Genomic DNA, 14,216 nt, shown 5'->3' with positions numbered 1-14,216 from the left:
CCTGGCCCGTTGATGAGTGCCTCCTCGCGGGGCCTCGACACCCACGGGACTCCTCCAGCGGTGGCCCACGGGCACTGCAGTCGGGGCTGCTCCTTGGGAGGAGGGTCCCTGCCTCCTGAGGACGCCCGGAATGAGCCGCCGGGCCTCGCTGGAGCAGGGCGCCCTTTCCCCGCGCCCGCCGAGGTCTCCGCGGGGATCACGGGGAGCCTCAGGACGACCCCCGGGCCCCGGCGCCCCGTGCCCGCGGGGTCCGGTCAGGGCCAGCCTCCACCCCGCCCCCCGCGCGCTCCGAGGGCCCAGCAGGTGTCTCCGTGTCCTTGGGGAGCCCCTCGGGCTCCGAAGCCCCGGGTGGGACGGCGTCCGGGTCGGGACCCGAGTCCGGGCCGGGGCTCGCGGGGCGCGGCGTCCTGCCGGGGGTCCGGAGCGCTGGGGCGGTGGGCTGAGGCGGGAACCAGGAGAGGCCGGGAGCCGGGGCGAGCGCCACGAGCTGGGGCCGCGCGGGGTGGGCGGTGGTAGCGCGCGGGATGAGGAAGAAGATGTAGACGCCCGAGACCACCAGCCCCGCGGCCACCAGCACGGCCAGGACGACGGCCGCGTGGAAGAGCCAGGCCGAGCGCGCCAGCGACAGGCGGCGTGACAGCGGGCGGCCGAGGCGCAACGGCGGCGGCGGCGGCGGCGCGCGGGCTTTGCGCGGCCCGGGTCCGGGCGGCGGCGGCCGCAGGTAGAGCAGGCCGCGCCGGCGGTCGAAGCGCACGGAGCCCGGGGGCGCCGGCGGGACGCGCACGGGGCCGGGCAGCAGGCCGAGCTGCGTGGGCAGCGCGGGGAGCCCGCGGCGCGGGGCCAGGCGCGTGGGCGCGCGGCACACCGGGCAGGCCACCGCCGCGCCGCCGCCCGCCGTGGCCAGCGACAGGCGGGCCAGGCACTCGAGGCAGAAGACGTGGCCGCAGTCCAGGCTCTTGGGCAGCTTGAACACGCCGTCGAAGGGCGACACGCAGATGAGGCACTCCACCGGGGAGGCGGGGGCCAGCATGGGGCCCGGGCTGCCGTCCACCTCCTCTTCGCCGCCCTCGTCCTCGTCCTCTCCCCTACCGGGGGAGCGCGGGGTGCACGGGCCCGAGCCCCGGGGGGCCCGCGGGCGGCGGAGCCAGGGCGGCCGAGGGCAGGGCATCCGGGCCGACCTGCGGGGAGAGGCAGTCAACGGCCGTGCTCTGGAGGGACCAACACCGGGAAGGGTTGCCGGAGGAGCAGAGAGCCTGGAGGAGGTGGCTGGAGGGGCAGGAGGGTGCGGGGAGTGGTGGAGGATATGGACCCGAGGCAGCCGGAGGGCGGATGGGGTCTAGGGGCTCTGAGCACTGCGGACTCAGAGCCAGACTTGGGGACCCCCAGGTGGGAGCAGAGTGGATCTGAGGGACTTCAGTAAAGACCCGACGGGCTCCCAGGAGAGCTGGGCAGACCCCGGGGGAGACCCCAGACTCAAGGAAGAGGCAGGGGAAGGAGAGGCCCCAAGCCTCAGGACGTCTGGCTGGCAGCCCACCAGGCCAGGTTCCCCAAGCACAGACCCCAGCAGCCTCTTCCTACCTGGTGGCGCCTCCAACCTCGGGCTGGCACTTCAGCACGGGTTCTGAACCCATCCCTAGACCTGCCTGCAGGTGGACACTGCGGGCCCCTCCCCGTGGGCGGGGCCCACGCCCTCCAGATTCCCACAGGACCTGTCCGACCGCCCCCAGAAGGTCCCGGCAGGATGGAGCGCACAAGCCTGACCTCAGCAGGGTGTTGGGGGAGGCTGGAGGCACAGGTTGACAAGGCCATGACAGTCCAGGGCCTGGAAGGGGGGTCCCCTGACCTCCAGCCTTCCAGAGGTCATGAACCTTCCACCCAGAACCACTGTCGGATGAGAACTATCCAGGGTACCAGTGTGTCCATGGGGGTAGACCTAGGCCGGGGACAGAGTGCCCAGAGCCACCTTCTGGGGTCCTGGGGGTTGAAGGCAGGCAGACCCCACAGTGTATTGAACTAGGTCAGCGCCGTGCGGCCAGCAGACAGGAGGAAGAGACTGTCGTAGCCTAGAGCCCAGGCCCTGACCCCGGCTGCTTCCTGGCAACTCTCAGGGTGGGCTGGACCTCCCAAGTGCCTGCCCAGTGCCATCTCTGCCAGGGCAACCCCACCCCTCTCATTTCTGATACCGGCCGGGTCGGTCCGGGCAGCCAGGCCTGCAGCCCAGGGTGCCGCGGTTTCTGAGTCAGCGATGCTTCCCGAGCTGAGTCCTCCCTGGTGAATCCAGGTCCCCACAGGCCGAAGACACGCCAGGAATGAATGTGGCCAACTCCTCAGACACCAGGCTGAGCCCGCCCCTCACCCCCGGCTCCCACACCAGCCCCAGCCCCAGCCCCAGCCAAGGACAGACAGGAGAAGGGGCTGCCCCACAGGGCAAACAGGTTTATTGCAGCTGCAGCCAGTGATCAGCGGTTAGACTTGGCCACGCGCTCCAGCTCATCCTTCTTCTTGATGGCGTAGGAGTTGGAGGAGCCCTGCAGGAAGAGACGCTTAGCTCAATGTGGACCCTCTTCCCCTTGAGACCCCCGCCTCCCTGCAGCGTCCTCACCCACCTTGGCTGCGTTGATGAGTTCATCCGCCAGGCACTCGGCAATGGTCTTGATGTTCCGGAAGGCGGCCTCCCGGGCACCGGTGCACAGCAGCCAAATGGCCTAGAGGCAGGGGGTCGGCTGAGCAGGTGCCCCCACCCCAGGAGGGCCCACAGTTCCCCGGTACCAGGCCCCTGACACACCCTGGCTACCACGCTGCCACCCGCAGGCCCACCAAGCACAGCAGTGGGAGCCCACAGTGCTGCCCAGAGCAGGCAGCCAGGGCTGGGATCAGACTGAGGGCCACAGAAAAGGGTGTCCAAGGCTGAGGCCTGGGCCCCTGACGGCAGCAGATTTAAACCAGCTGAGACGGGGAAAGCAATGTGTGCTCCTGGCCCAGGAGCCTTGACTGAAAACAACCAACCATAAAGGGTGTGCTGAGGACAGCTCCACAAATTGGACTGGTGATGCAACGTGAACAACAGGTTGCTGTTAAATTCCTTGCAGGTGACAGTGGGGACAGACTAGACTGTCTAGGAGACACCCACTGAAGTTGTAACAGAAAAATGGTCAGAACACCTGCAACGGGTTCTCACATGGTCCAAGAAAATAAAAACAACGTGAAAACATACACCCTGGAAACTGGCCCTTCAGCCAAATGATGCCCAGGAGAGGGCCAGAGCAAGGATGTGTTCTGTGGGGTGGGAACCCTGGAAGGCTTCCTGGAGGAAATGACACTCAGGTAAAACATGTAGACAGAGGTGAACATCCCTAGTTGCTAGCCTCTGCCCCAGGCAGCATTCTGACCCAGCCTGGTGGCTGTTCCTGGGTGGCCATGTGTGCCCAAAGGCCCCAAGCCCACCTGATTCACACGGCGCAGTGGGGACACATCCACAGCCTGCCGCCTCACTGTTCCAGCTCGCCCAATGCGGGTGGAGTCCTCCCGGGGGCCGCTGTTGATGATGGCGTTCACCAGGACCTGCAGGGGGTTCTGGGGGGCGCGGGGGGACGCACATGAGCCAGACACCCAGCCCGCGTCCCTCCCCGTCCCTGGAGGACCCCGGCATGCGTATGGTGGGGGTGCTGTTGGCTTCGGGTGCCTGAGGGCACTCTCCCCTCTGGCCCCGGGCCCTACCTCGCCAGTGAGCAGGTGGATGATCTCGAAGGCGTGCTTGACGATGCGCACGGTCATGAGCTTCTTGCCATTGTTGCGGCCGTGCATCATCATGGAGTTGGTGAGGCGTTCCACGATGGGGCACTGTGCCTTGCGGAAGCGCTTGGCCGCATAGCGGCCCGCGCTGTGGGGCAGGTACTTGGCGTACTTCTCCTTGACAGCAATGTAATCCTGGAGCAGCGGAAGAAGCTCACTCAAGAGCAGGATGGACATCCGAGGGTACCAGGGGGACCCAACACCCGCTTACAGGAGCCCCCACCCACCTGTGGGGCTTTGGATGTGAGCCCCTGCCTGCCACAAAGAATAAAATCTAAGCAAGTGACCCTTGGAAGGAAAGCTATGACAACCTAGACAGAGTATTAAAGAGACATCACTTTGCCAACTAAGGTCTGCCTAGTTAAAGCTATGGTTTTTCCAGTAGTCATGTACAGATGTGAGAGTTGGACCATAAAGAAAGCTGAGCGCTGAAGAACTGATGCTTTTGAACTGTGGTATTGGAGAAGACTCTTGAGAGTCCCTTGGACTGCAAGGAGATCCAACCAATCTATCCTAAAGGAAATCAACCCTGAATACTCATTGGAAGGACTGATGCTGAAGCTCCAATACTTTGGCCACCTGATGCAAAGAACTGACTCACCAGAAAAGACCCTCATGCTGGGAAAGACTGAAGGGGGGAGAAGGGGGCGACAGAGGATGAGATGATTGGATGGCATGGTCAATGGACATGAATCTGAACAAATTCCAGGAGACAGTGAAAAAGAGGGAAGCCTGGCGTGCTGCAGTCCACGGGTTTGCAAAGAGTCGGATGCGACTGAACTGACTGATGTGAGTTAGCAACTGAACAACAAAGTGACTTTACCAGCTCACTAAAAAGAGTACTTTCTTAACAATGGGAGGAAGGATGTGGAGAACTAAGGAGATAATGGCCCACAACCCCAGTTTTCTTTTAAAAGTGTTCTTCACTCTTCACTGACCCAAACATGTGCCCAGACATTGCCTAGTGTTCCCTAAAGGGCTGATGGGGGAACCATCCCAGAGAACCACTGTTTTAAAAGAATCATTCAACAATCTTGCCTATGAAAACATACATGTCCCAAGACAATATCTAGTAAACACTAAATCGTTGGGGGAGGGGCTGAGTCAGAGGAACTCTATGTACCTGAAAAGGATTACTTCTGACCTATTTCCAGGATGAACCCTACATAAAAGTCACTCTACCACAAACAAACAAGAACATTTACAAACAATGAGTTTCTACAAAACCAAGGATTGACAGGAAAGAATACAGAATTCTGACATAGGCATGACAGACTGGAGTCTCCTCTGGAGAGAACCATTTGCACAAACAGAAGTATACAGATGGGTGTACATGCAGGGACTCGCACTGTGCAAGAAAAAACTGTGAATACCAAACACCCCAGCAAGCATTTGGTTATGTTGCTGGGCCCCATGGTAGAGTCCAGTACACTTTTGATAGTGAGAATTTTGATACCATGCTGACTTCTGCTTCCCCAGCCTCTTGAAGAACACCAGGGAAAAGTGAAAAATTGTTTTTACATTATTAAAGTCTTGTACCAAAAAAAGCAAGAAGGGAAAAAGAAACACAAAGAGGCAAACACACATGTGACAGACCATCATGTGACCTGCCAAGACTAAAACACTTAGTATCTGGCCGTTTTAAGCTTGCAAACCTCCTCCAACAAACCTGTGAAGGAAAACAGCTCTAGAAGACACTCAGAGTGAAAACCAGATTTGAATTCTCCGTTGGGCTCAGTGCCTAGTTACTGTAATTTACATGAAAAGTTAAAGTTGCTCAGTTGTGTCCAAATCTTTGCGACCCCATGAACTATACAGTCCATGGAATTCTCCAGGCCAGAATACTGGAGTGGGTAACCTATCCCTTCTCCAGCCGATCTTCCCAGTGCAGAAATCAAACCCGGGTTCCCCGCACTGCATAGAAGTAACAAATAGTAATGCTGGTTGGATGGCAACACAATGGACGTGAGTTTGAGGAAACTCCGAGAGATAGTGAAGAACAGGGAAGCCTGATGTGCTGCAGTTCATGGGGTCACAGTCAGACATAACTTAGCGCCCGAACAATACCAGTGCAGTCACAAAACATAAATTCTTTTTATAAAGGCCCCACAAATGTCCTAATGAGCCCAAGTGTAAAACAGTGTGGGGGCAACACTGCAGTGGAGAACTCCCATTTACCAATTTCAAAACTTATTACAAAGCTATAGTAATCAAGACTGTGATACTGGCACCAAAAATAAAAGGGGGGGGGGGCGGGCATAGAGACCAATGAAATAAGAGTTCAGAATCCAGAAATAAACCCTTACATCTTTGCTGAATTGATATTCAACAATGGTGCCAAGACTACTCAATGGGATAAATAGTCCCTTGAACAAATGGTGCCGGGATACATACATATACCATATAAATGAGATTTAAATAACATTTTATGGCCTAAATTTGTTAAGATGCACAAAACTCCAAAAGACAAAAATCACATGTGCTGAGACAATTGGATTTCCTCACACAAAATAATAATTTGGGGCTCGTACACTTCAAATACCTGTGCACATGAAGGGACGTGAGCACCTGAGGGTTTTAGTAAACTTGGGGTGCCTGGAACCAACATCCCCTCAGACCCTGAGGGACAACTGGAAAGTGTTTAGATTTTCAGGCATTTGAATCTTTGTTAATTTGACTCTTCTCTCCAGGGCACAACCTCTGGACTTGATGAATACTGCCCATTTTTATTTAATTCTAAAACATATAATTCAAATGTTATAGCCTGAATGAAATAGTATTGCCTTTGCTATTTTCAATACTTGAGTAAAATAAGAAACACATTTAAAAAACAAAATGTATAAAACTAAAAAATAAATTTTCTGTATATTTCACTACAACACACACAAAAAAACTAAACCACCTGTGCGATGTGATAATTACTGTGGAAGGAACCATCTCCTGAGAAAAACTGTAGCAACCTCTAACAGGATACAAAGAAAAACAGATATGGTGGGTGTGGTGGTCCAGGAATCCCTCCTTTACCTGTGCCACCTTCAACTCTACTTGGCAGGAAGGCTACAAGTTTCAAGTAACCCCGCCCCCAGCTAGGGAGCACAATTGTTACACCCTCCTTACCTGCAGGGAAATGTCATTGATCTGCACGTCGTCGGTGCTCCACTTCCCAAAGAGCTTGATGTCGGGGGTCTCTGCTACTGCAGGTGCAGCTGTTTCCCACTCCGTCATCCTAGGGATAAAAATCGTCAAAGCCCAGGCATATGTATCACTAACTCTGAGGCCAGTTTAGAACACAATCTGAGAACTGGGAAATTACTAGCAACCAAAGAACGCTGGGAATATCTGGGTCCACCGTGTTGAATCTTAGAAAAACCACTCTGTCAGCAAGCAACACCTGTCTCTCACCCAGGAACCCTGAGGCCCAAGGCTTACAGGCACCCCCTCAACAGTTGCAGGCCAGCCCAGGGATGGGCAAATGCCCTGAGTCCAAATGCCCTGACGCTGCATCCGCTAGAATTCAAACCCCAACCATGTTTTTCCAGAGTTCTACGAACCTACAGATCTACAACTCTCCTTTGGACTCAGCTCCCTCAGCAGTATAGCATAAGAATTCTGTGTTTTACCAATACAAAAGTTGAAGTTGGTGTCCGACCCCGAGGAGATCATTAGGGGCTGTTATTTAGGAGGAAGCATCTATTTAAGGAATTTTCTTACGTAAATAAAGTACAACTGCAGAGACCAAGGCAACCGCGAGCAACTTCCCCAGTACGCCGCGAGGCAAGGCTACAGCGGCGGCGGAGCTGAAGCGAGACAGCAAGAGAAACTTCCCTCGCGCCTCCGTCAGGTCAACCGCACGAGGAAAGGCCCCGGGCGCGGGGCGCACCCACAGCTTCCGGGAGACGCAGGATCGCCCCTCGGACCCCCTACTCCGCGGCAACCTCACCTGAAGGCACAGCCTAGCCGTCTCGATCGTTCGGCGTAGACCACGCGCCGACCAGGCACAGACAGGAAGAGGCCGCGCACCGCGGGCTGAGGCCTTTAACTGAGGCGAGAACTTCCGGGTCAGCGAAGGTGGCGCGCGCGCATACAGATACGGCCTAGTAACGGGCCAATCGGGAACGAGCATGTAAACGCGCCTCGGGGCCAGACAGAACACGTATACATTCAGCGCATGCGTTCTCGCAGAAGTGGGCCCAAAAGCCAGTCTGGCGGAAGTCCAACTTCCAGCACTTGAAAGCTCGCTGGGGAGGCACTTGCACAGGCGCAAAGGTCTCTTTGAGGCCAACGCCGCCATGTCTAATGAGGTCAGAAGTCTGGCACGCAGTGATCGCTGCACCGACACGCACGCGTCGCAGGCCGGCTCGGCTCAGTGGTGCCGGGACGTCGCGACTGCGCTCCGCTGTGGTCCTGGCCCCGCGCGTGTGGCCGGGCTCCACCCGAGCGTCCGCCTCCCCCACGCTCGCGCGCCCGGGGCTGCTTGGGGCCTGAGCCTCCGAGAGGGGACCCGTCGCTTCATGCCATGGCGGGGTCCCCTTCCCACTGTCTCTCCTTGGTGCCCGCGTTTCCTGCCCCATTTCCACTTGCGGGAGGGGGTCGGGGAGGGGTCCTGGGGGACAGCTCCCTCCCTTTCTGATTCAGCTAGGGCCTGTGCTGCTGAGGTCTCTGGTCGAGTGCAGGGGCCGCACCGTGGTGGGTGCCCTGTCCACTCCAGCCGCACTCAGTGACCCCGGCGATTGGCGTGGAGAGCACGTAGTAAGAGTCACACCCCCAGCCTAGACCCTGGAGCCGAGCTGGGACGTGGACGCCTCCTCGGCGGACTTCGCAGGCGCAGCGACCACTAGCTGCACACCCGTGCTGGCTGCAGATGGCAGGAAGCGGCATCTGGGGGAGCTGAGTCCCCTGAGCCTCCTCATCTCCAAGTGCCCATCTCAACCTCCGCGGCTGGGAGCTCCCCTTCTGACACCCGAAGGGGCTCAGCCTTCTGACTCAGGCGGTCCTTCATTTGTCTCCCAACACCCCCACTGGTCCACCGTCCCGGCATATGCATTGCGGGTGCTCAGCAGCTTCGGTGTTTGTTGACTGACTGACTATAAAGACTCGTTCCTATCCCATCTCAATTCCTAGAGCTTTCCAGAAACTCTGGAGTGTCTCAGTCACAGTTCATGTCTTTGTCCAGGGGGGACACAGGCCTAGAAGCTGGTCTGGGCAGGGGATCAGACTTAAGGCTCTGGGGTGTGGAAGTCTGGGAGCTGCACCCAGAGGCCAAGCCCCACCACCACCACCCTGTGGCCTTCCCCTGGCCTCTGCCCTGCTCTGTGCAGAGCAGCAGCTGGGCTTTCCACCGTGGTCTGTGGGGGTGGGGACGGGCTGAGTAGGCTCTGTCTGTTTCTCCGGGACACAGCTGGCGAAGTGCTTCCCAGGGGAAAACAGGAATCGAGGAGTACGCACTGGGCACCCTCACTCAGCAGGATCCAGAGGGCCCCCCCAACCCTGCCTCTTTCTCCTCAAAAGCTGACAAGGGCCCACCCCTCTGAACCTGTTTCCCCTGTCTGTGAAAATGAGAACTAAATCAAACAAGGTGAGTCTGGAGTCTGTGGCCTGGCTGTCAGCGATCACTTGATAATGGACATCTTTATAGACCTGACAAGAGTGACCCACCCAGCAGTGGAGAGCAGGTGGGAGGACCTGCGGTAAAGCCCTCTGTGTTGGGGGGTCGGGGGTCACCTTGCTTAGCTGAAAATCACACACTATTTGCCAGGGCTCCCCATGTCCCCAGACACAGGCACAAAGTTCGGAGTCTGATCCTGTAAGCCTCAGGATGCTGGTACTGTGTTCTCCAGGCTGGAGGGGGCCAGGCTCTACAAGCCCCACCCCCGATCCCCGCCTCATTCCTGGTGCAGCGTGTTCGCTCTGGACTAAGGAGCCCTGGCCATCCTCTGTGCCCTAGTTTTCCAACTGCTCTGTGAGGGTGGAATGTCAGGCTTGTTCTCTGTGTATCCCCAGCTGGAAGTACAGTATCTGCTCACAGTAACTGCTGGATAAACAATGGATGGAAGGATGGATGCGGTAGTTCTTTGGTGTCTTGCTGCTCCCACTGTGGGCTTCAGGCAGACACCGAGTCACTGAGCCTCCCTCCTTCATGAGACACCAATTTCAGACCCATAGTCCTTCTGTTCCCTGTTCAGAACACCTCCTCACCTGGTTCTGTCCCTCTTCCTGGCCACCTCTTTTAAAAAAAAGAAATTATTTTTATTTTTATTTGGCTACACCGGTTTAGTTGCAGCACGTAGGATCTAGTTCCTTGACCAGGGATCCAGACCTGGTCCCCTGCCTTGGGAGCACAGAGTCTTAGCCCCTGGACCACCAGGGAAGTCCTGGCCACCTCTTAATTGAGGTCAGCCTTGGGAAACCCCTTCCTAATCACAGGTAGGCATTAGGAAGCTAGGAATCAGACCATTTGCTCTTCAGAACAACTTGATTAGGTAGTCATGAGGCCTGGAGAGGTGCAGTAACTCACCCAGGGTCACACAGCAAAAGGGGGCCAAGCTGGAATTCTAAGCTGGTTGCCCCAGAACCTGACCTCTCCTACTTCAGCTGGCCTCTCCACTTCTCTGCATCATGTCTCCCCCAGTGCCAGGGAGCTCAGCATGTACAAAGTACCCAATAAATATGTGTCCAATGAACAAATGAGTCCAGTCAATTCTAGGCCTTTCCACTGGATCTGGCATGATTCAGAGAGGGGCTCTTTCTGCTCGCTAAGCTCCTCCCTTATTAAAGAAAAGGTTCATGAACAAGTAACCATGTAATTACCAAGGAAGGATGGTCTCTGCTGCAGGACTGTTAGTCTTCCCGCCCCCACCCCCACACACACAACACAGGCATCCATCTCCTTGGCAGAGAGCAAGTTGATCTTTCCCACTGCTCCTGCCACTGAGCATCAGTCTGGGCTCACAGGGATGGGTGGCTTGTCTGGGCCAGGATGCTTACTATAGGCCTAGAGCGCAAGGCAAGGGAGGTGCCTGGGCCAGCTCACCTGCTAGGTGGGCTAGTCAAAGCCCACTCCCCGTCCTCAATTTGCTTAGCTCTAAATCAGGACCACATGTTCAGGGTGGCTTTTCGGAACGAGGGCCAGAGGGGGCAACAGGACAGAACGTGCAGGGCTGGGGTGGCGATGCCGGAGCAGCTGCAGACCTGTCTCCTCACTTGGCAACACTTGGGGTGGAGAGTAGAGGGGAGGAAGAACTTAGGACAGGGTATTTATTAATAGGGGCTCTCAGAGGCTTGGATTAAGGATAAGTCCAGAAACACATTTCGAACATCCAAATATCAAGAATTAGTGGGTACAGGATTTCCAATTTTGGAGGCCAGATGTATGACTTCAGAAGTCTCGCAGATACAGATACTAGCGGATGCGATCTGGAGATGCAAGGCACAAATTCGGAGAGAAAGTGGGACTGGGACTTGAGGAGGGGGAACCCAACGCCTTACCTGGGTGAGAAACGGATACGTGGATTTGGGAGGATGGGACCCAAAGGCAGGAACTGGGGTAGAACCTGGCATCCATACCTGTCGGAACTAGAGGCGGGAACTTAAGTTAGTCCGGAGCGGCGGGGGGGGGCAGTCTAAGAACACAGTTTAAAGTTTCGGGGGAACGCTCCGACCTCCCTCTGTCCTGCAAGTGGAACCGACTAACAGCCGGGAGCCACACGGAAAGCCCCGCCCTTCCCTGGGCACGACCAATCACTAGCGTGGAAGTGATTGCCAGCTGGGTGACGCCATGTGTCTCCAAGGCGATGGCGAATCGCAGGGAGGCTCCAGTTTTATCCGGAGGCACGAGTACCTACAGCCGCCTGCAGAGAGAGGGGCTCGGGCGCGGAAAGGGTGGTGGTCGCCACGGTAACCGGGAGGCCTGGCCAAGCCCAGAGAAGATCGCTGGCTCCTCTTCCGCCGGGTGCTCAGCGGGAGCGCCTGGATGCTGCCCTGGGGTGGGGTGGGGGGGCGCGCCCTTCCACCCCTCGGGGATACGGCTGGGGTGAGAGATTGGGGCAGGTCAGCCCCGGGTCGTGGGCCATGGCTGCATGGGTCCAGCCCAGGATGAGTGGCTTTCCTGTCTGGGCCTCAGTTTTCCCATCTGTGAAGTGGGAATGTAACTGGTGATGCTGCAAAGAACAATATCGCATAAGAACCTGGAATATTAGGTCCATGAATGAAGGCAAGTTAGAAGTGGTCAAACGGGAGATGGCAAGAGTGAACATTGACATTTTAGGAATCAGTGAACTAAAATGGACTGGAATGGGTGACTTTAATATAGATGACCAACCATTATATCTACTATTGTGGGCAAGAATCCCTTAGAAGAAATGGAGTAGCCATCATCGTCAACAATAGAGTCTGAAATGCAGTACTTGGGTACAATCTCAAAAAAGACAGAATGACCTCTGTTCATTTCTGAGGCAAACCATCCAATATCGCAGTAATCCAAGTCTGTGCCCCAACCAGTAATGCTGAAGAAGCTGAAGTTGAGCGGTTCTATGAAGACCTACAAAACTTTCTAAAACTAACACCCAAAAAAGATGTCCTTTTCGTGATAGGGGACTGGAATGCAAAAGTAGGAAGTCAAGAAATATCTGGAGTAACAGGCCAATTTGGCCTTGGAGTACAGAATGAAGCAGGGCAAAGGCTAACAGAGTTTTGCAAAGAGAATGCACTGACATCCTCTTCCAAAAACACAAGAGAAGGCTCTGCACATAGGCATCACCAGATGGTCAATTCTGAAATCAGATTGATTATATTCTTTGCAGCCAAGGATGGAGAAGCTCTACACATTCAGCAAAAACAAGACTGGGAGCCGACTGTGGCTCAGATCATGAACTCCTTATTGCCAAATTCAGACTTAAACTGAAGAAAGTAGGGAAAACCACTAGACCATTCAGGTATGACCTAAATCATATCCCTTACAATTATACAGTGGAAGTGACAAATAGATTCAAGGGATTAGATCTGATAGACAGAGTGCCTGACAAACTATGGATGGAGGTTCATGACATTGTACAGGAGGCAGTGATCAAAACCATCCCCAAGAAAAAGAAATGGAAAAAGGCAAAATGGTTCTCTGAGGAGGACTTACAAGTAACTGAGAAAAGAGAAGCTAAAGGCAAAGGAAAAAAGCAAAGATATAACCATTTGAATGCACAGTTCCAAAGAATAGCAAGGAGAGATAAGAGCGCCTTCCTCAGTGATCAATGCAAAGAAATAGAGGGAAACAACAGAATGTAAAAGACTAGATAGCTCTTCAAGAAAATTAATGATACCCGGGGAACATTTCATGCAGATAGGCAAAATAAAGGACAGAAATGGTAATGGACCTAACAGAAGCAGAAAATATTAAAAGGAGGTAGCAAGAATACACAGAAGAACTATACAAAAAAGATCTTCACGGCCCAGATAATCACGACGGTGTGATCACTCACCTAGAGCCACACATCCTGGAATGGAAGTCAAGTGGGCCTTAGGAAGCATCACTACGAACAAAGCTAGTGGAGGTGATGGAATTCCAGTTGAGCTATTTCAGATCCTAAAAGATGATGCTGTGAAAGTGCTGCACTCAATATGCCAGCAAATTTGGAAAACTCAGCACTGGCCACAGGACTAGAAAAGGTCAGTTTTCATTCCAACCCCAAAGAAAGGCAATGCCAAAGAATGTTCAAACTACTGCACAATTTCACGCATCTCATATGCTAGCAAAGTAATGCTCAAAACTCTCCAAGCGAGGCTTCAACAGTATGTGAACCATGAACTTCCAGATGTTCAAGCTGGATTTAGAAAAGGCAGAGGAACCAGAAATCAAATTGCCAATATCTGTTGGATCATCGAAAAAGCAAGAGAGTTTCAGAAAAACATCTACTTCTGCTTTATTGACCATGCCAAAGCCTTTGACTGTGTAGATCTCAATACACTATGGAAAATTCTTAAACAGATGGGAATACCAGACCACCTGACCTGCCTCTTGAGAAATCTGTATGCAGGTCAGGAAGCAACAGTTAGAACTGAACATGGAACAACAGACTGGTTCCAAATAGGGCAAGGAGTACATCAAGGTTGTATATTGTCACCCTGTTTATTTAACTTATATATGTGTGCTTCCTCTGTCACTTAGCTCACTGCAAAACAAATGGGGAGTGAAGTTTTCCCTTTTTAACTTTTCTTAAAAGTGAAAATTCTCTTCAAAGATTTCTTTCATTTAGCAAAAATAGATTCTAATGTAGATCTTTCTTCACAGCAAAGTGGCATAAAGCAAACTTTTGAAGAGTAGGGGATACATATGTTGAGGTGATTTGTTACTCAATCGTAGATAACTGCCCAGGTGTTAGGACAAGGGGGCCACTGAAATGTAAAAGCAAAAACGGGATGCTTCCAATTTCCTAATA

General features: G+C 54.4%; 2 protein-coding genes across 2 annotated transcripts; both read right to left on the bottom strand.

The window, feature by feature from the left end:
* Positions 1-208: 208 nt before the first annotated feature.
* RNF225 (ring finger protein 225) lies at positions 209-1,168 on the bottom strand. Its single transcript, XM_061140673.1, has one exon. It carries the CDS (start codon positions 1,166-1,168, stop codon positions 209-211), a length of 960 nt encoding a protein of 319 aa, XP_060996656.1.
* Positions 1,169-2,409: 1,241 nt separating this feature from the next.
* Positions 2,410-7,887, bottom strand: RPS5 (ribosomal protein S5). Its single transcript, XM_061140516.1, has 6 exons — positions 7,733-7,887; positions 6,910-7,018; positions 3,718-3,927; positions 3,445-3,573; positions 2,607-2,705; positions 2,410-2,528 (listed from the first exon to the last, which is right to left on the bottom strand). The coding sequence occupies exons 2-6, from the start codon at positions 7,015-7,017 to the stop codon at positions 2,460-2,462; spliced, it is 615 nt and encodes a 204-aa protein (XP_060996499.1). The 5' UTR covers position 7,018; positions 7,733-7,887; the 3' UTR covers positions 2,410-2,459.
* Between the last annotated feature and the right edge of the window lie 6,329 nt (positions 7,888-14,216).

This window comes from Dama dama, chromosome 4 (assembly GCF_033118175.1).
Source record: "Dama dama isolate Ldn47 chromosome 4, ASM3311817v1, whole genome shotgun sequence".
Taxonomy (NCBI): Eukaryota; Metazoa; Chordata; class Mammalia; order Artiodactyla; family Cervidae; genus Dama; species Dama dama.
The sequence above is the reverse complement of the archived record's forward strand: the minus strand, read 5'-3'. Positions and strand labels throughout refer to the sequence as shown.